We start from the raw sequence: 22,300 nt of genomic DNA, 5'->3' as shown, positions 1-22,300 counted from the left end.
TCTGCAAGTTCATTTTCTCCTCCACCACTCGTCCTTATTTTATGAGACAATATTGTTCATCGTCTTCCACCATCATCTTTCCCAAGATTTTGCATTGAGTTTATGTTCTATACTCATGTAATCCTTCGCTGATAGATCTCTTTGCTTTGCAGGGAACACTAAGTGTTTATTGGCTAAGTTGGTTTCTGGGCTGTTTTAGTTTTCTTGTGGTCACTGTTTGACATTGCTTCTCTAGGAAAAGGTTATAATCACTGTCGATGTATTGTGATCATTGGTTTACATTTCTTCTATAGGAAAGAGCTACAATGAATGTCATTGTATTTTCCGTTTCCCACTTTTCAGTATCTATACAGCTTGTTTATGTTGTATCGGGTATATAATTTTATGATTCTCTTCTTATCTTTTAACCACTTTGTTTGATGTTAATTTTGACCGTTGATCAAACTGCAAAGACAGGTGGTGTGTCTTCGCATAACTGATTAAGGAATGACTTCCATGTTGGTAACCAGTTGTCCCCTGTCTCTTGAGTTAGAATCCATTTCATTTCTTGTCTGGTGTTTGATGCTTGCCATGTCCAGTGAACTCTGAATCTCTTCATGAAGAAAATATTTGTGAAATACGGGCATGAGGGTTCTGAATAGTATATAAGTCTTTGGTCCTTTCATTCCTTATTTCCAAAGAGTATTTGCTCCCCCCCCCCCATTTTTTTTTTTTTGCTCTTCTGCCATTTATGCTCAACTCAACTTCACCTGTTCTTTAATTGCAGTTTCACTGGCCTGCCTAACACTGGCCCACTGTCTACCACCTCTAGGATCATTCATGGGGATGAGAGATGCTCTCTCTTTTTTTTATTAAGATTTTTTATTTTTGGTTTACAACACTCGGTTCCACATCATTTTGAGCTCCAGATGTTCTTCCCCACCCTTCCTCCACCCCCCTTTGCCCCGCCTCAAGACGGCATGGAATCTGATATGTCGTCTACATATAACTTCGCGTTGAACTTATTTACACGATAGTCAAGTTGTTAAGAAGAATTATGATCAATGGAATGAATCATGAAAAAGAAGAAACAAAACAAAACAAAAACCAAAAACAAAAGAGAAAAAAAAAAGGAGAGCAAACAGTGTGCCTCAATCTGCATTCAGACTCCACAGTTCTTTCTCTGAATGTAGATAGCATTCTCCATCATGAGTCCTTTGGAGTTGTCTTTGAACCTTGTATTGCCGAGAAGAGCAAAATCTATCAGGGTTAGTCATCACAGAATCCGTATATCTGTGGTTGTGTATAATGTTCTCCTGGCTCTGCTCCGCTCACTCAGCATTGTGTCACGTAGGTCTTTCCAGGTTGTTATGAAGTCCATATCATCCCCATTTCTTATCGCACAATAGCATTCCATTACCTTCATATATCACAACTTGTTCAACCATTCCCCAATTGATGGGCATCCCCTTGATTTCCAATTCTTTGCTACTACAAAAAGAGCCGCTATAAATATTTTTGTACATATGGGTCCATTTCCCACTTGTGTGATCTCTTTGGGATACAACCCTGGAAGTTGTATTGCTGGGTCAAAGGGTATGAACGTTTTTATAGCCTTTTGGACATAGTTCCAAATTGCTCTCCAGAATGACTGGATTAGTTTACAACTCCACCAGTAATGTAACAGTGTTCCAGTTTTCCATATCCTCTCCAGCATTTATCATTTCCCTGTTTTGTCATTTTATCCAATCCGACAGGAGAGATGTGGTACCTAAGAGTTGTTTTGATTTGCATTTCTCTATAATCAGTAGCGATTTCAAGCATTTTTTCATATGCCTATAGATATCTTTAATTTCTTCCTCTGAAAATTGCCTGTTCATATCCTTTGACCATTTCTCAATTGGGGAATGACTTGTATTCCTATATATTTGGCTCAGTTCCCTGTATATTTTAGAGATGAGGCCTTTATCAGAGATACTAGTTGTAAAGATTTTCTCCCAATTTTCTGCTTGCTTCCTAATCTTTGTTGCATTGGCTTTGTTTATACAAAAACATTTCAATTTACCATAGTCAAAATTATCCATTTTGCATTTTGTAATGCTCTCCAACTCTTGTTGTATCATGAATTCTTTTCTTTTCCATAAATCTGATAGGTAAACTATTCCTTGCTCTCCCAAATTGCTTATAGTAGCAGCCTTTATTCCTAAATCATGAATCCATTTTGACTTTATTTTGGTATATGGTATATGATGTTGGTCTATGCCCAATTTCTGCCCTACCATTTTCCAATTTCCCCAGCAGTTTTTGTGAAATAATGAATTCTTAGCCCAGAAGCTGGATTCTTTAGGTTTATCAAAGAGTAGATTGCTATAGTCGTTGACTACTGCGTCTTGTGTACCTAACCTATTCCACTGATCCACCACTCTGTTTCTTAGCCAGCACCAGGTAGTTCTGATGACTGCTGGAGAGACGCGCTCTTGATAACTTGTTTCATGCTGCAGGAAAGAGACCCCCTTTTTTCTGCAGTTTTGATCTTATGAGATGATGAAGGGTCCAGGCTTCTTTTCTAGCCCCTCAAAGGTAGAGATGGCAGCAGCTGGGCCTACACCCACTTCAGCATGCTAACGGTATTGGGGGGGGGGTCTACCATAAAAAGTCTCCTCTAAAACTTCTAATGACCTCCCACTAAAGGACTTCCACCTGCTATCCTTCAGCTGCTACTGGCCACGGAGCCCCAGTGGCTTCCAGTTTGTTATTGGTATCAGGCAGAAAGATGCCACAGGCATGAAGAATTCAAATCATAGAAATGACTGTGCTTGGTGCAGACGATGTAGCCTGTCCAAAACTGAACTCAGTATCTTCCCCCCCAAGCTCTCCCCTCTTCCTAGTTTTAAAAACCAAAGAGAGGATTTTGTATTTGATTCTGGAGGCAGTTGTGAGTGTATTCAATACATTGGGGTGTATTGAACGGTGAGGTGACATAGACCTGTGCTTTACAAAGATCAACTGGACAGCTTCCTACCTTCACCCTAAAACAGCAAGAAACACACAAATAAAGTAAAAATATAGCCAAATAAAGTTGGGGCGGGGGAAAGAAATCTTATTCCTCTAGGGCAAAACCCAAACTCCTTAAATTGGCACTTAAGATGCTCCTTCAGTAGCTCCTGCCTAGCTTTTCTTCCTATTTTCCTGTATTCTTTTTATGCAGTCCTTTCTTCCAGCCAAACTGATTGTCCTGGAACTCACCATCTTCTGCCTCTGTGCATTCACCCAGGCATCCCCTTTCCTCATTGCTACCCACAAAAATCCCCATTCTCTAAGGCTCTACTCGGGTACTACCATACGAATGAAGCCTTTGGTGAAGGCTGAAAGTATGTTCTCAGACTTCCTCAAGGTACTTTGCCTGGGTCTTTCCTTTGTCCCCGCCCCTCCCAGCCTGGCGTCAGACTTAGCTGCATACACGTCGCGTTCTCCTAATTTAATGCAGGCTTCTCGATGGTCTTTTAAACATCGTTGTATCCTTTGTTCTTTAATAAATATTTATGGCATTGGATTACAGAAAGTAAATGCCTTAGGAAGCAATTTCTGCTTTTAAAATTTTAGGCTCCGTTTGGTAATGTGGAACTCAGTGAGGACTTCTAATAAAAGTTGGTCTGCAGAAAAGAGGTTATGAGCTTAATGAGGATGGGTTGTATGTGATCATCGCTTCTTTCTTAGTAGGAACAAAGTTGAAAGTCCTCAACTCAAAAAGCATGAGTTTAGCACTGACTGTGCATCAGGAGCCTTCTTATGGGCTGGAGAGAGTGATGCTAGCCCAGATAAAGGCAGACCCTGCCCTCAAGGGGCTTAAATTCTAATTGGGAAAGAGGCCACTTGAAAGAAAGACAAAAAGAGGTGAGAAAGTCTGAAAAGTCTGGAGTAGAGCCTGGAAAGCAATAAAGGTTGGAAGTTCCTTAGAGGCTGTAGCTACAGGCAAAAATCTCAGAAATTTCCTAACCCTGGAATTTCATTCTGTGTTTGTAGATCTAGCTTTACCATTTAGGCCTACATTTTAAAAAGATCCAGTCCCAGTGTAGGGAAAGCAAATTAAGTCTGTGCAAATATCAGAACTGTGGCCTTTCATAACTATACAAGTGTCTATAATTTCAGGTCTTCATAACTTTTCTAAAATAGACTACAGAATGGATTCAATATTTTCATCTCTTTAAACTCTAATCAGGCTTAGCCTGGCACATCTGAGATTGAATCACATTTGACCTTTTAAAATAGAAAATTATGAGTCTAGATGAAGCTAGAAAAAACATGATTTTATCCTGTGGAACCTCATAGGAAATGAATTTTGATTTGAAAGAAGCAGATCCCATTCAGCTTGGGGAGTTCCAGTACTATCTTAAATAATTAATCGTATTACTTTATGAACCAATACATTTCAAGAGTAAAAATGTCACAGATGGCTTCTCCTTGTGGATATACAAGTATGGTTCCCTCTTATTTGTTGAAGCTGTATGTCTGCAGCCTGCTTTACAAATGATATTTTAGGAACATTAAAAATACTTGATTTCCTTTAATTCAATTTTATAAAAACTCCCTTCTTGAATATTTCTTTTTCTTACATTTAAGTTGTCTCAATATGTGAAGAGATTTTTGCTTTTACATGGAAACGCCCCCGAGAACAACGGATATTCATCATAATAATATATATGATTTAAAGTCTTTAAAACATTGGGTTTTTTTCCTTTTCTTCTTCCATTTAGTGTTGGCATTTTCCAATGCTATTTTATCTTGCACAGTGCAAGGCTTTTCCCCCTTAGTATATGTTATTTATGTGTTATGTTTGCCCACTCTTTTTTCTAGCTTTCCTTTTTAATATTACCATGTATTTTATGTGCTTATTAAAAAGTAACAAATGCGTAATCTATACAGATGTCATTACTTGAGAAAGACTGATCTGTTTAGTGCTAAAAATATGTGCAGTTTGCTTTTGCAGCCAAGTGAGAATACTTTATTCAAAGAAATGTACAGTTGTTTTGGCATCACCAACACCCATGACATGATATGTGGCTACTTACAGGACTGAGCTATAAAGCAATTTCTGTTGTGCTGGAGGCACAGACAGTTTTTATCTCTATTAAGGGTCTGCAACATTAAAAATGTGGTTTAATTCCCAGTAATCCTGACAGCTAATGTTAGTGGATTAAAAAATGAGAAATATCATAAATCTGCCGCCAACCTCATCAGTTTTCTTCTGAACAGAAGATGACAGTGACTTCAGAAATGCAGAAATTGCAAAAACTTTTCTGATGCATTCTGAGATGTGGTTATTTTAACACTATTCAGATACTTGGCTCAGTCCATATGTTTTTATCAGCATGAGTACTACCTCCAGTGGGGTACAGATTGCACCCCATCTGTGCCACCTTATGACTGCTCTTGTCCATGTTTCCCGTAAATCTTCCCCCAGGGGTCCACCCCACTGTTAGACTTGGGTTTTGCTGACCTTTTCCAGTCATCTCTCTTTCCACTATTTTTTCTGTCTCCACTTATGCCCAATTCCATGTTGATAATATACTGCCACCTCTTTATACCCCTCATTCATTTCCATTGCCTTTTGGGTGAGCCACAAGGCTGATTTTTTAGAGAGAGAATTATGGTTCCCATCCCATATCTGGCATTGTTTCATTGTGTGTGATACGTGTTTCATTGGCATCCACTCAGAGCCTTGGTTTCCTCATCTATAAAATGGGCATAGTCATTTCTGTAGTACCCTCCCTCCTAGCCTTGTTGTGAGGCTCAGATGAGATAATCTGTGCAAAGTGCTCCATAAATGTTAAATCACCATATAAATGCCAACTGTAGTTATTCCATGATATACAGCGACATAACATCCCTGGGAGAATATTGGATGTCAGAATGATAGGTTTCAGGGAGAAGCTTTGGCTTAATAAAATCTTATGCATTTTTTTTACATGTATTCCAACCTTCTCTCTTACTCATGTTCAGTTATGGGATCGGTTCATTATCTGTCAGCAGTATGTGTCCAAGATAGATGTTCTTGTCACCCAGCTCTCTGGTCTGTCCCTCAAACTGCATAGCAAAGTCTTGGGAAAGAGACCTTCTCCTCCCACTTCTGTTTTTCCTGTTTGGCTGTTTGGGTCAGATTCTTGTGAGTGATCATGGGTCTCCTCTGGGAGGTTCTGAAATGCCCTAGGACTTGCTGCTACCAGCACATGCCATCCACAAACAGAAGGGCCACCTAGTCTAGAGGAAAGCTCTCTTTGATGTGTACTCTGCATTGGGCATCCCTCATGACAGTGGCCAATATTTTTGGTGAGACTATTCTTACTGGTTTTATGTTGATCTTGGCATCAATTATTGGGGACCATGGGACAAAATTATCTCACGTATTTCTCAGTAACTTTTCATGTAAAACTGTATTGCCACTAAAGTGCTTCTGTGATGTCTCATTGTGGTGTGAGATGCCCCTGCATTTTTCTGTTAGACTTCTGGTAGATACTATCATGCTGGAAAAATCTCGAAATCGGGCCCCAGGGACAGCTTCTGTCTGCCTTCTGTGCATCATTCATCACCTGTCGGAGGGACACTTAGGGATAACCTCTTTGGCCATTGTGACCCATGTTGCCCTGGGGAGAGTGAGTTCAAACTTGAAAATACAAAATTAATGAGACACATGGGTAGAGAACACATGGCCAGAGGCTGAATTACAATCCTGGTTTTTGGGAATCCTTTCTGTCCTTTGTGGAGGGCTCATGAAATTCCCTTAGGTGTGTCTCTTGGTGAGTGTCTAAGGATTGGTACCATGGCACATCCATCTCAAGGCTACTCTTTCGTCACCTTTCAACCCTTATGATTTCTGCTACCTGCTCTGCTCTCTTACCAGCTCTGGTCTCTGTTCAATCCTCTGACAGGACTTCAGGTTTCCCCAAATTAATGTGGTTGTAGGGGGATGAGAGGGAGACACAGAGACAGAGACAGAGAGACAGACTCTTTTCTTTTCCCAAGGAGTTCCCTCTCAGTGTCTTGCCTGGAGTTGTAATACCAGTAGATTGGCCAACTGCTGTATGGGTCAAACTCACAGATTGGCTTGCTGTTTTATCCATAACCTCCTGGAATTTGATTGATTTTCTTCAACCAGTCATAGGATATTTCCTGTGTGGTATCACCTTCTTTCATCCAGTGACCCAAAGTCCCTATGAGCCTTACAAATTTATTAAGGACTTAATCATACCAAATTTACTTTTGATGTATCCAGATGTCTGGGCCTTCTATGATTACTTAGGATGGGAATGGATTCCCACACTTATACCAGTAAATAACACTAAAAATTACTAAAGTTTACTAAAACTTTCTGTCTTCAACCTTGGTTTCCTCACCTGTAAAACAGGAATAATAACATTTATTCCAGTGATATTCCTCTTGTCTTAGGCTGGGTTCTGGGGTCATATTCATTCTTTTCTTCCAACTCTCTTGTAGAGTTACTTCCTCTTTTTTCCACTCCCACCGGCTGTTTTGCTTCAGCCCGAGTAGTTCTCCTTCTTTGACCCACTGTAGAATAAAAACACCCTTCCCAGCCTTTTTGTCCCAGAAACAAGCACATTAGTCTTTTTTTTTTCTTTTTGGCAGGGCAATCGAGGTTAAGTGACTTGCCCAAGGTCACACAGCTATGTGTCAACTGTCTGAGGCCGGATTTGAACTCAGGTCCTCCTGACTCCAGGGCCGGTGCTCTACTCACTGCGCCACCTAGCTGCCCCAACATTAGTCTTTTTGAAGTTTTCCACAGCTGATGAATTCTTTTTAAAAAATGTTCTGTTAGTAGCGATAGAGAAATAGGCAGTAAGGGCCACAAACTGGGAGACTGGACTTTCAAGAAGTGTCATAATGAAAATGGCCACTGTTATTCAATGGTATATAAATAGAGCTAGGCTCAGATCTTTTTCCAGGCCCACTCTTATTGTCCTGCACAAACCGTTAATTTACTAAGCTTAGCTCTGTCTTAACAGCGACGATACTAACAACCACCACCCTTTCCCAACCCGTAACCTGTTTTGTTCTAGGTTTTTCTGATTCAGCTCAGTTTTGCACTTTTCTCTTATTCTTCTTGGTGAGTCTCCCAAGGGCTTCTCTCATGATAGTTACATCAAGGTGGGAGGGAATGGAAGGGGCTTGAGGTCTGGGACAGAACACTGCTCTTCCCCCTTCCCCAATACACACACACATTCCCCTGCCTCATCCAGTCATTTATCCATTCAATTAAAATCAAGTAGATTAAGCATCTTCTCTGTGTAGAGCACTCTGAAGACCCTGAGGGAGACACAGACTTTAGGCTTCTTCCCTCCTAGGGAGGGCAGACAACAATTGCAGAAAGTCCAGCCTCACCCCTCCCCAACCCACCCTCCAGCAAGCCACTAAACTAGTCATGTCAAAGCATTCGCCAGACCACATTGCTTCCCTGTGCAAGAAGCTTCAGTGAGTCCTGTCTGCCTACGGCATAGAAAGCAAACTCGTCTGCCGTTTGCATCACTTACAGTCTGCTCCAGCCCATCTTTCCATGCTTGTTGACACATTACCCTTCAATACGCCCTTGAGGCTCTAACCCAACTGGCCGATTTGGCCTTCTCTGGACATGATATTCCCTTTCCCTTCTCAGTCTCTTTGCACAGACCACGCTATCCTTCATGCCTGGAATCCTCCCCTTCTCCATGTCTTCCTCTTGTAACTCTTACCTCGCCTTTGATGGTCTTGCCCCGTGAGGTCTTTCCAGGTCCTTCCATCGTTAATGCTCGCTCCCAATTGCTTCACATTCATGTTGTTTGCATCTCTCTCTATCTGTTAACTCAATAATGTGACAGTTATTTAAAAGCAATTTTATAAAAACAGCTGGCTGTCTTCAGGCTATCTGTTGGTTCTCTGGTGGTTTTTCAAACCAGCGAGCATTTATTAAGCCTCTCTTATCCGAGGCACTGAGCTTGGTTCTGGGGACACAGAGACAAAAAGGGAGCCATTGCTATGGTTGTGTCACCCGTCCAGTTAAGCAAGTTGAACAATATACATAAATATGCACGATCAATATTCTTCCTCCCTTCAAAGTTCAGTTCAAATGCTGCTTTCCCTCTGCTGGTAGAATGCATTTGAGGGCAGGCAGCAACTGCTTGATCTGTCTTTGTAGCCACAGCCCTGGGCACAATGACTGGTATACAAGAGGGGCCTAATAAAGACTTGTTAGTAATTAGGGAATGGACTGCCTACATATGAATGGGAGAAGTTCCACGGACTGGCTGAGAATTCCTGACTCCTGTATTAGGATTTGAGGGATGTAAACAGGCTGCTCTCCATTCTCATTTAGTGTCCACTAAGTTCTGTGTCCATTTCTGCCACTTATTGTTGTGGCCCTGGATGAAGCAGTTGACCTTTGCAGGCCTTAGGTTCCTAATCTGTAAAATGAGTGGATATTCTTGAAGGTCTCTTTCAACTGTAAGATTCTACATTTTAACGCATTTGTTAATTGAGCAAATCTGAAAGGACATAGGAGGCCTTCCTTTTAGACTCTGTGAAGCAGATTATTTTATGGAGTGTATTTCTGTATAAAATCTCAGAGCCTTGGTGAGGATCACTTTGCTTGATCTAACAGGAAGTATAATGGCAGTCTCTACTATGTTGTTTTCTGAAACCCGAGAAAGGAGTCCAAAGATACAAGGACACACACTGTCCTTCTGAACTATGGATCCAGTGAACTAGATTTATTAAAACAAAGGAAATGACATGCATACGCAACTGCGAATATGTGACTTGAAGATCCGTAAAGTTTATTGTTTCAGCATTCCCCTCTCCATTCGCCCTGAGATATGTAGTGAAAGAAAAAGCTGGTGTGCTTGCATATTAGCATATTTTATAATAATTACATAATGGTATTAAATTCTCAGCATCTCAAGTGATTTGTCTGTCTATGACTTTGTGTCAAAGTAAGCACTAAGATATCAATTCTTCTACTCTTTGTGAATAGTTCAGAGGACTGTCATCATTGAGGTATTTATTTACTTAATTCCTGTTGCTCTTGGTGTGCCCTTCAAGAGAATTCAGGAATATGAGAGTAGAGAAGTTGTGATGAACATGTTTCTCTGTTCTATGAAATACTTTTGTAAATAAAGGATCATATGGTCTCTCCATCCCTTAGATATTTGAAGTTCAAATGATTTTAAGCAAAACTTTCATGCTGATTTAATTATTTTGGTTGGAGGGAGCAGAGAGATATTAGTGAAGGGAGGTAAACTGGCAAAAGGCGATCAGTTTTAAGCCTAGTCATCAAGTGGGAAACTAACTTTTATGTCTTACTTTATTTTGTTTGTTATCCTTCTGAAAATAGAGACTATGATGTCATGAGGGTCTGTAGTATATTATGCTGCGAAAATATAAGGATTTTTCCAGTATTAACTTTCTGCATAGAAGTTTAGGAATGTAAATTTTAGGCCTTCAGGTGACTCAGATTGTTGAAAATTCCTCTAGGCTTATTATTCTTCATAATTTCTGTACATCCTCCTCTTAGAAAATAGCAGCCTCATTTCTTCTGTCTAATGGGATTTTGGCAATGATGCCTTTGATAAAATGGTATTGATAATTTCTATCTTTGCAGTGCCCTTGCTTTATGTGAAAGGAAGACTTGAATTAAGTTTTCTGAAAAAAATCTTTATTACCCTCTATTGCAAAAAGTAAAAATTGAAGCACCTTAATTAAGAATGATGTATTGTATACCTATACTAAAATGTCTCCATGATGGAGGCTTTGACATCTGCTGTGTATTTTCATAATATCTCACACATGTCTCTGAGCATGTGCTTTATCTGTTTTTAAAATCTTCAGTATAAGAAACCAGACATTTTCACTGAGGTAGTTTTTAATAATGTTACTGAGAATTATTATGTGTTACTTTATTACCTAATGTGTAACTGTCATCTTAATTTTTTTTTTGCAAGCTGCTTCATTCGCCTTCTGACATTTTATTGCGTTCTTGACACCTTTAATGCATCCCTTCACACTTTTTCTAAGACCTGGGGTTTGTAAGTCTCAGTCTGAAGTTTGAGCTGGCTACACCTAAAGAACAGTCTTGTCTGTTTTGGGGAGTAGTAACCTGCAGTGCTGGTCCCTAGATGCAAGGGGTTTCCATTCAGAGACATCTTCATTCAGCCAGTTTTAAATGAGCTTCTTTGTAAACTCTGTTATTAAGATCTACTTACATAATTAAATCTTAGTTAAGTTCTATATGAAACAGACTCTTTTAAAACTAGCTGTTTTCGATTTCTCTAATTTTATGAACTACAAATTAGACACTAGTGTTCTTCAGGTTTAATTAATAGTTCCCTTGAAGATTTATTAAAACTTTCAGCTCATTACAAATTTTCTACATTCCTATCTAATAGAGATGGCAGGTCAGAGTTTATCTCTGTTGGTGATTCTTAAACCTTAATTTCTAATTAGGGCCTGTTCTGCTATTTGAGCCAAGTCAGTAACTCTACCATGGGGTGAACAAAAACTTTCCTGCTTACAACTCTCTAACTTATCTGACTTTGTCAAAATGGAGAGAAAATAGAGTTCACACGGCTTTGCTTCGTCCTGTGACTCTTTTCTCCTCTATCAAAAGAGATTGGTAATTAATGAAGGATGAACATGGCTTCATTTCTTCTGTCTGTGGCTTCTCTTTGATTGCTGCTTCTGTTCCTGAGTTAGGCTGTTAATCCAATCTAAAATACAATGAAACTAGTTAATAATTCTTTTTTTTTTCTTTTTTTAGAAATTTCCTTTCCAAAGCTTCATTTAGCATCATAAAAAGGGACACACCCACTTTTGGCACAGAGTAAACTTTTAATAAGCGCTTTTTCATTCATTAACCCCCTAAAAAGGGGGGTTAATCTCAGAGACTGTAGTGGTGATCAGTTTTTCCTTTCTAGTCACCAATATTTAACAGTAAATGCCCTGTTAATGGATAGGTATGTCGCATATCTCTTTTTTTCTGACTAAAAAGCAAAAGCAGAAGCCCGTGTTTATTTTACTATCCAAATGGGTTTGTTGAAGTATATAACTGGCCAGGTCCCAAGATAATGGATAAGAATGCTGGAGTAAGGTCTTCATACATGTGGAGGGCAGGCAGTTAGTAGAATGACATGAAATTAGATTTTCCTTGCTTAAATAGAGAGAAAAAACCCCCATAATTTCTAACATACTTTGTCAGTAAGGTTTCACTTTTGATATGACCTTGAAGGTTGGGGTGTGGGGAGGAGAGGAGGCAATTGGCTAGGGTTAGATGGCCAAGCTCTAGTAAAGTCATTGAATTCATGATTAGTGTTTGAGCAGCTCAGCCTTGGAACATATTCAATAAACTTAGGAGGGAAGGTAACTTAGATTATAAGTTCCTCGAGGGTGGGAATTGTCTTTTGCCTTTTTTTTATCCCTTAAGCTTAGACCAGTGCTTGGCCTATATAAGGCACTTAATAAAGATTGATTTATTGATCGATGGAAGACCTAGTGTGGGTTAATATAATTAGATTGAGAATAACCTTGAACAGGCTACCTTTATTTTAGAGTGGGGAGGCAAAGCCTTCACAATAAAGCTTTTCACAAAAGTTACAAAAGGGAAAAAAAAGTTATATTTTTAACAGGCAAATGGAGAGTTTACAAATGATTATTGTATGCTTTAACTAAAAATTTAAACTTAAGATGAAAGCAGAAAAGAATATAATGTGCTATATTTAATATGTTTTTCTTTTATTGAAGAAGAGAATCTCCCAAAAGGTGTGTTTTACTGGATTTTCTATATAAAACATTCGGTAAATGAGTACAGTCCCACACAGTGGCTTGGTTCATCATATATGGGACAGAATTTTTAAATAATAGGAGAGACATCCTTAGGAGAAACAAAGTAAATTTATTCTACAAACCTTGCAAGATTTGGGCACACCTCCATAATGGAGGAGGTGAGGTAAAAGGGAACCTGCCTTAATTTATAGTCTTAATGAAAAGATTCCCACCCACCTCAATCCCTTCTCATCATTGGCTGGGAGGTGGGCTTACAGTCTAGGCGTGAAAACTACACAGGGGACCAAGGTTGATCTGGTCCATTCAGGTTTTTGCCTATCAGAACTCAGCTGCCAGGGTGGCATCTGAAAATCTAGGAGAAGAAATGGGGTGGGGGAAGGAGAGACCCTTCCTGGAGCAGAGAACAAATAACCCACAGGAAGTTCATTATCTTCTAACATCTGAGAGAGAGAGGGGGAAGGGCATGCTCACAGTTCCAGGCCCTCACCTTCCAAAATCACAAAGCCAAATCAAATCCCAAAACCTCTCCATTAGACATACCCTGTGAAGTCTTCACAATTATCCGTCCCGTTCAATCACTTGGTCTTATTTGTACTTGCAGGAATTTGTACCATAGTGGCACCTTGGATAGTGTAGTGACAAGTAGCTGTCATGTAGGGCCTCGGGTCATACAAAAGCCTACTCGCCATAAACGTGGGATCTTAGTGCTGGTCACCTGTAATTCTTTTGTTTATAGATGAGGAAATGGATACCTGAGATATTTATATATATGGTTCATGATTAGTAGCACAGCTAATTAGAACGAATAAATGAAAAAGCATTTCTTAAATGTTTACTCTCTTCCAAGTGTTGGGCATACAAGTAAAAGATGGTCCTGGCTCCCTAAGAGCTTATGCTCTGCCTGGGGGAGACAGCACATGGATGGTGGTTCAGCTACAGTGTGCATGGGAAAGCATGGCAGTCCTGAGGGTGCATCAGCAGTCCAGACATCAGGCTTCAGGGTCCTTTGGGTGCCTTGGGGTGTCTGTAGCCCAGGGTGGGGAGCCCTGAGGGATTCTGGCCTTCATCAGGCCTCTTTGACCCCTGGTTCAAAGTTTTTATCACAGGGCTGTAGATTTAGACAGGGAAGTCACTGGGAGATCATTTTGTCCAGGCCCCTCATTTTCCAGATGGAGGTGCTGGCAGGACTCAGGTATGTAAAGTGCCTGCCCCAGGTCCCACAGAGAGTACAAGACAGAGGCAGGATTCACTCATGTCATCTGAATTAAAAGCAAGTGATTTTTCCATGTAGCCAAGCTGCCTGTCCTACTCCATCCTGCTAAGTGCTTTGGATGAGAACTCTGTCACAATAAAGTATTCTGATTTTGAGATGATAGGAATAATCAGTCAGTTGACAAACATTTATTAAGTGCCCACTGCTGTCTATTCCTGATTTATATTTGCCATTGAGAGGAAATGCAGTGGAAAGAATGCTGGATTTAAAGTCAGTCCACCAGGTTTCAGTTCCTTGGCCTACTGCTCGCTGCCCAGATAATTTTGGGCAAGTCGCCTCTCTGGGCTTCAGTTTTCTCCCTGCCAAAATGAGGAGGGAGTTTTGGATTAAGTGGCCTCTGATGTCTCTTCCTGTTCTGGGTCTCAGATCTTAATCTTCTGTGACCTCATATGCTTCACATTCACTTTTTTGGGGGAAATTAGATAGTAAGTTATTCATAGGAATAGGAGAAGAGTTCCCCCAGATGTGCCTTGTTGTCAGGAAGCTTCTGCCTCATCTGAGAGGGAGCAGAACAGCACGCCTGATCATAATCCCTCCAGAGAGGAATTGGTTTCAGGATAATGTGGGACAGAAAATGCTTTTCTTTTGTGGTGCCTTCAGGGGGCTTTAGGGGAGAGTAGAAGTATTCTAAGCTAAGTCCAGGGAACTGTAACTACATAGAATAACTTAGAGTTTGACATGACTTAATTCAGGGAGTAGGTAATTTCTCCCTTACTTTTGATTACTCTGGTATATTATTAATAATCTGGTATATATTTTTTTCTCTTTTAATAGGTCCTAAAAATCCACTTCTCTGGTCCAGTTGTTCTGGGAACTAATTTTGGAATTTGCTAAAATAAAAAGTCACTAAACTGTATACGGCCTTTGGCCTTAAAATACCATGATGGAATATTTACAAGATTAAAGAGGGAGAGATGGGCCCCATAAATTTAAAGATATTTATAGCAGCACTTTTTGTAGTAGCAAAGAATTAGAAGGAAATCAGGTGCCTATAAACTAAAGAATAGCTCAACAGGTTGTATAGTTGGTAAATATGGATATGATATAATATTATTGTACTACAAGAAATGATGAGTATGACGAACTAAGAAAAACTTGGAAAGACTTGTATGAACTGATATAAAAGGAACTAAGCAGAATCAGAACAGTTTACATGGCGACCCCAACAATGTGAAGGGAAACAACATGGAAAGACAAACTCTTATGGATGTAATAACTCATCATTACTTCAGGGGACTGATGGAAAGCTTATCTGGCATTGAGGTGGTAGATTAGGAGCACAGTATGAAGTATACATTTTCATACACGGCCAACCTATCAATTTATTTTGCTTGATTGTCTTTATTTGTTCTAAGAGAGAGTCATATGAGAGAGTGGAGGAGTCATTAGGAAGTGACCATGTTTAAAGAAGAAAACAAAAAGATCTTCAAGAAAATTTTTAAAAAATGTTTTGGGAGGAGTTATTTGGGCCAAGATGAATAGGAATGGGGAACCAATATGGCAAGTGGCAACTTGGAATGGCATGCTATAAGATTAGTACCTCATAGAATTAACCACCTTTGAGCTCTAAAAGGCATATGGAATTCTTGTGTTTTTAACTGTTTTTCCCTATTTTTTCTCACATACTCAATAGTGGTTATTACAGACCTCTCTCCTCCCATATTTAAGCCATCTCCTCTCATGTCTCCTTAGCAGGGCCTCCCATCTACTTTATGGAGAAAGAGGCCATTGAGCATGGGCTTCCTCATCATCTATTCCACACCTCAAGCCCGGTCTTTTTCATCTTGCATTCTGAGTTGTTGTGAGGAGAACACTTTGTAGTCTTCAAAGCTATTCGAATGCAACTATTCAGAATCATTTAGTTGCAGAGGGAGACAGCTTGACAGAGAGGACAGAGAGTCAACCTTGGAGTTTGGAGGAACTGGTTTCGAATCCTACATGTGGCGCGCCCTACCTGTGTCAGTGGACACATCACAACCTCTCATCACCCAGACGGTTTTCTAAGACTGTTTCTTGCAGAGGAGATGATGATACACAGGAGCAGAAAGAGTTTTCTCATTGGTAGTTCTTTATACCAATGAAAGTACAGGTCTAATAATAAAAATATTAAGACATTTAAATGAATACTATCCTCAGGCTCTTGGAGAGGAATTAAATAATTTGTTTGGAAGGAAGTAAGCTTTTCCAAAGAAAAGTTTATTGTATCACTGGGTATGAATTTGTACATTTTCTTTAATTTTAGTTATATTGAAGGCTTGAGCAACAGTCTATGCAGTACACAGAATTTTCAAACAATAGTTGTTAGAAGGTATCTTTCCATTAGTGGATTCTTTGAGGAGTTCCCCTAAGTCTCTTGTAATTACAAAAATGACATTACCCTGACGCTTTTGTTCTCTTTCTGTTCAAGATTGAAGGATTTCATACTGACTCTGAAGACGGTTTCTAATAATGTCTGCGTTTTATACAGAGTTGAATTCACTGTTGGTATAAAGTCATTTTAAAATTTATTATTAATGACAGGAATCTGTGATTTCTATTAGGACCATTTTTCTTTTTAGTTCTGTTTTTCTTTTCATTGTCTAAAACTGGGATTTCACCAGTTTAGGGTACTCTCTGTGAGGAGATTTCTTCTACCAAAGCAGATCTACAACTACGCTGCATCTTCTGGTCTTAGAATGAGAGCAGGGGACATCAAGAGATGAGAGGACTGGACCAAGGTCATTTAGCCAGTAGCTGTTAGGGGAAGGTCTTGAACCCATGTCTCCATGCTTCGGAGGTCAGCCTTCTAAGTCATGCCGCCTCTCTGCATAATTGCATAGTCTTGTTGTGTTCTGGCCTGTGTTACTTAGCATCTCACAGGAGAAGCCAACATTACATAAATAAATATCAGTGAACTCCCCATTAGCAGAAATATAGACAGAAAAGAAAAAGCCTGCGTGTGACAAAGCTTCCTTTAGAATATTTCTGTATGCACATTCTATGAATTATTTCTTGGTTTTGATTTTTCCAGAGTAATTTCACCACTTGGAAAAGGCTCTGTAGCCACCCTTCTGTTCTTGGGTGGATCAGTGAGGTCTTTAACCTTGCCATGCCGTAGTGCTCTTTGTCCCTTCTGTCCAGGATTTTCCATAAGTCTTCCGCAGGATATCTACCTAATTCAATTCGATTCCATTCAGTTTGTGCCTTTACTAGGTGCCTGCTGTATGTAAAGCGTAGGCTGAGTACTGGGGATACAGAGGTACAAGGAAGAGCTGTCTTTGTCCTCACACGTTCTACCCGTGTGCTGGCAGCCTTTGCTCTATCTCTTGGCATTGCGTGGGTACCAGTGGAATGTGCAGGATGTCCGTCAGTTTATGCCTGATCTCGTCACCTGTCTGACCCGTCTGCTTTTTCAGATGGGCATCTCTAAAATGCTGTTCTTTACACTGCTTCCCCAGAATAAGTGTTTGCGAGTAATCTGCTGTGGCTTATTCATGGCCGCCATTATGTTTTGGACAGTTCACATTAGATTTCCTGAATACATCTCAAACTCGTCTCTAAAATTGAACTCATTTTCTTCCCCACAACACTTTCCTTCCTCCAAATTTGTGTATTTCTCTGGAAGGCACCACCAACCTTCCCATCTCCCAGCCTTATAACCCAGACTTCAGGCTCTCTCTCACCTCATGTATTCAATCTATGGACAGCCCTGGCCATTTTCACCTCCGCCCTCCCTCTCAAATCTGACCTCTTTTCTCTGCTCAGCCAGCTCCCAGTTCATCCTCTGAGCACATCTCACCTGGATTATTATAGCAGTTTGCCGATTGGCCTTCCTTCCTCTAGTCTCTCCCTACTCCAGTCATCCTAGTGCCAAAGGGGTTAAGCAAAGATCTGACCAGGCGACTCCCTTACTGACCTGACTCCTGGAGCTTTCTGTGTCTTCTGGGATAAGATACCAAGTCCTCTCTTTAGCTTTTAATGCCCTTACAACCTGGTCTCAACCCTTTTTCCAGCCTTCTTGGCCGTTACTCCCTCTCCTATGCTCTATGACCCAGCCAAATTGGTCTTCCCTCAGTTCCTTTCAGAAAACATTTCTTGTCTCCATGATTTTGTACAGGCAGTCCCCTAAGCCAGAACTGGCTTCTCTCATCACTTCCGCCCAGCAGAGTCCCTCTTTATCTCCAGGACATAGACCAACTATCATCTGCTACCTGAAGTCTTTCCTGGTCCCCACAGCTGCTAGTTCCTTCTCTCCCAAAGGGCATTGTATTTAATTAATTTGCATTTCTTTGCATTTATTCCCTTTATTTATTTTCTGTACCTGTCTTCTCCGTTCACACATAAGCTCCGTGCATTTAAGGATTGTTTTATTCCCAGCACCCAACAGTGCCTCGGCACATAGTAGGTATTCAGTAATGGCTGTTGATGATTAGTAGATGGGGGCATATAGTTGGTGCCTATGACAGTTATGCTGATTGATTGGGTTTGGGGACTAGGAAGGTGAAGGGGAGGGCAGGCTGAGGAGTATGTTAGCATAGAGGAGGTAGAGTAATTGAATAGTCAGAATTTATGACGTGGAAGAACTTGTCGATTGAACAAACCCCAAGTTCTGCTTGCAGTGTTGGTGTTGTAGAGCCTGTCCCCTGAGATCTCCATTCCAGGTGATTTAGTGCCTGGTGCGGTAGTGGCTCCTGAACTTTAGGAAAGCTGGAAGAGCTTGGAGCATTGTTGGTGAGGTGTGATTTCACCTACCACTACTGAATGCTTTAGCTTGGGTGATAAGAGAATACTGTGTGAAAACAGTATATTGTTTCACCGGATAATTTTCCCCACACAGATGCATTTAAATTTCATTCTAGAATATGGCGCCTATCCTGGCTCTGTTTTTAAATTAGCTCAGAAAAGAGAAGGAAAATTGTGTAGAGTGAATTATCCTTTATATATAGATTAAAGGCTAGAGCAAATGTGATAATATATTTTGTTTACTTTTTTCTCTTTTCAGGCAGTTACTCTCTTAACTGAATTAATTAGGGAAAACTTCAGGAACAGCAAATTAAAACAGTGCCTTTTACCGACCCTTGGGGAGCTCATCTACCTTGTAGCTAGTCAGGTAAGAATGTCTGATTAACTTTATAACTCTGGGTAAAATGTCCTGAATTTTTTTTCAGCAGAGAAATAATTACTCTATAAAAATGTTTTGGCTTTGTGCCCCCGGAGCATGCCTAGGGAGCCTGGCTGGGAAGGTTACCCTTCAAGACACATGCTGATTGAGAGACTCCCTTGTGCTGTTACTTTAAAGTGTGGGACATTCTCAGGTCAAATATTTGAACTGATGGACTGAAAGTCCCCCATGTGCTTTCTGGAGGCTGCCATCTTGGATTCCCTCATGTGAGAGAAGACATTGCCAATATGTACTGTCTGCCTCTGGGGGCGGATACCTATTTAACCTGAATCCTGGTGTTTCTTGGTGTTGTTTTTGTTTATATTATTGTAGTTTTGTGCCAGAACATTCACTGATCTGCATCAAATTCATGTAAACCTCCTGATGTTGCCCCTGATTTTCTGCATTTATTATTCCATATAGTTTCTTAATATTTCATTATATTCATAGATTATTTCACCCATTTTCTAGTCACTGGGCACCCATTTTGCTTTCGAATTCCTGCTGCCACAGAGAGTGCTGCCATGGACATCTTTGTATTTTAGGGCTGTTCTTTGTGTCTTCTGCCCAGAAGAGAGATCAGGAAGACAAAGGGTATCACACCGTTTTGTTACTTTTCTCACATCCTTCCAGATTGTTTTCCAGTGTGCTTTGATTATTAACGATTCTACCAAATGTGCGCCAAGCTGCCTGTCTTCTCCCAGCCCCTCCGACACTCTATTCTTCTTTTATGATTGTGATGTGAAACATCACAGTTGGTTTAATTTCCTTTATCATTAGTAACTTGGAATATTTTTTCACATTGTTGTTTATTGTATTTCTTCCTTGGAAAACTATTTGTTCATATCCTTTGACTAATTATTTGTTAGGAAAAGGCTCTTAATTACAGATTTGTGTCAACTCCCTTTATAGTTCAGCTATCAGATTTTTATCTGAGATATGTGCGGTAAGGATTGTTTGCAGTCGAAAGTTTTATCTTATTGTTAAAATTATATTATATTGTTCAAATTGCTTTTGTAAAACAGTTATTCAGTTTTATGTAATCAAATTTTTCTGTTTTATCTATTGCATACTCTTCAGTTCCTTGTTTGGTTATGAATTACCTCCTGACCCAAGTTGTCTCTAGTTGTAAAAGGGACTCCCTTCTATTTTATGTTAATTTATTTATGATGTGACCTTTTACATTTAGGTCATTTATCCATTTACCACTTATTTGATTATATGGTGAAAAGAGTCTGATCTAAATACAGGGTGTCCCATTAAGGACAAAAACAAAACAGAAAATTTTGATTACAAAAAATTAAACAACTTTTTTTTTTTTTACAAAATCAATACAATTTGAACAATAAGAAAAACTGTTGACCAAGAACAATCCTTGCTACAAACATCTCAGATAAAATCAGATAATAGAATGATAAAGGGAATTGACACAAATATATTATTGAGAGCCTTTTCCCAATAGATAATTGGTTAATGGATATGAACAAAGCTTTTTAAGGAAGAAATATAATAAACATAAGTCTCAGTGCGATTTTAGGCTTCAATAACTTTAATAGCTTAAAACTGGACTGAGACTTTAGGGACATGCTGTATATTTTCTAGCACACTGTTCTCTGCAGTGTTTCTGAACATCAAAGGGAAGGAGTTCTTCTCCCTGTGCTTTCTATACTTGCGTGTATTAAATACTGTGCTGCTTTGTTTCCTTTCAGGCCTTGCTTTTCTAATCTGCTCTTCTCATTTACTTTCTTTTCCCAGTAATTTTGAGGATTACTGCTTTATGATATATTTTTAGGTTTAGCAACGCTAAGTCCTGTTCATTCCCTTTCTTTCCTCCTGTTATTCCTTAACAATCTAAAACTTTTGTTCCTTCAAATGTCTCATTTTTTTCTAGTTCTAGAAAAGTTGATTGTTTTAACACAGTCTTTAAATTTGTTTACATAGCATCATTTTTATTATGTTAGTATGATCCAATCATGAACCATGAATAGACTATACAAATATTTGAATGTCTCTGCTTTCCTCTGTGCGGGGAACTTCTGGTAGTGAGGCAGCCTGGTACAGTAGAAAAGACTGGAATCAGAGTTGGAATTCTCTCTGTTCTGCTTAGCACCTATATGATCATGGACAAGTCGGGGAGAGCCCTGGAGTCAGGAAGACCTCTGTTCAAATCTGGCCTCAGAAATTTACTGGCTGTGTGACCCTGGGCAAGTCATTTAGCCCCTATCTGCCTCAGTTTCTTCATTGGTAAAATGGAGAAGATAACAGCGTCTACCTCCCAGGGTGGTTGTGAGGATCAAATAAGATAATATCTGGAAAGCACTTAGCACAGTGCCTAGCACATAACAGGCACTGTATAAATGCTGCTATTGCTTCTTCTCATCCTCCTCTTCCTCCACCTCTTCCTCCTCCTCTTCTTCTTCCTCCTCCATCTGAGTAAAATGAAGGGTTTAGACTTGATGAATTCTGAAGTTTTTTCTGACTCTAAATCTATGAAGTTATGAACTCCCCCCATGCAATTCAGTAACTATTAAACACTTAATTATTACACATGCCAGGCATTGTGCAAAGTGCGAGGAATATGAAGGCAAAAATGAAGTAGTCCTTGGGGGAATGAAATATATACAGATGATAAACATAAAACATATGCAAAGTGGTTGAAGTTTGATCAGTAGGAGATCTTGTGTTTGAGGCGGCACTGGAGCTGAACCTTGAAGCCAACTAGAGAGTCCAGGAGGGGGAGATGAGTTAGTAGAGCATTTCAGGCAGGAGAGACAGACTATGTAAAGGTGTGGAAGCAGGAGATAGCGTATTATGAATGGGAAACAAGAAGTAGGCCAGTTCCAATGAAACATATAATGGATAAGAGGGAATAACATGCATTCAGTCTGGAAGGATCAGCTGAAGTCAGATTGTAAGGGGTTCTAAATACCAAGCAGAGACATTCGTATTTCATCTTTATGGTGAGAGAGAGCCGATGAAGCTTCTGGTAGGAGAGCGCCATGGTCAGACTGAGGCTGTAGGAGGATGGATAGAGGCAGGAGAATATGGTGACAAGGAGACCATGGAGGAGTCTTTGGAAAGGAAAG

At 39.9% G+C, this 22,300-nt stretch overlaps 1 protein-coding gene across 1 annotated transcript in view; it reads left to right on the top strand.

The window, feature by feature from the left end:
• Nucleotides 1-22,300, top strand: part of ULK4 (unc-51 like kinase 4) — a 675,609-nt gene that overhangs the window by 89,963 nt on the left and 563,346 nt on the right. The window contains exon 18 of the mRNA XM_036759487.1: nt 19,056-19,163. Coding sequence (XP_036615382.1) covers nt 19,056-19,163 — 108 coding nt within the window. The remainder of the gene's footprint in view (nt 1-19,055; nt 19,164-22,300) is intronic.

This window comes from Trichosurus vulpecula, chromosome 5 (genome assembly GCF_011100635.1).
Source record: "Trichosurus vulpecula isolate mTriVul1 chromosome 5, mTriVul1.pri, whole genome shotgun sequence".
Taxonomy (NCBI): Eukaryota; Metazoa; Chordata; class Mammalia; order Diprotodontia; family Phalangeridae; genus Trichosurus; species Trichosurus vulpecula.
This window is presented reverse-complemented; position numbering and strand designations above follow the sequence as displayed.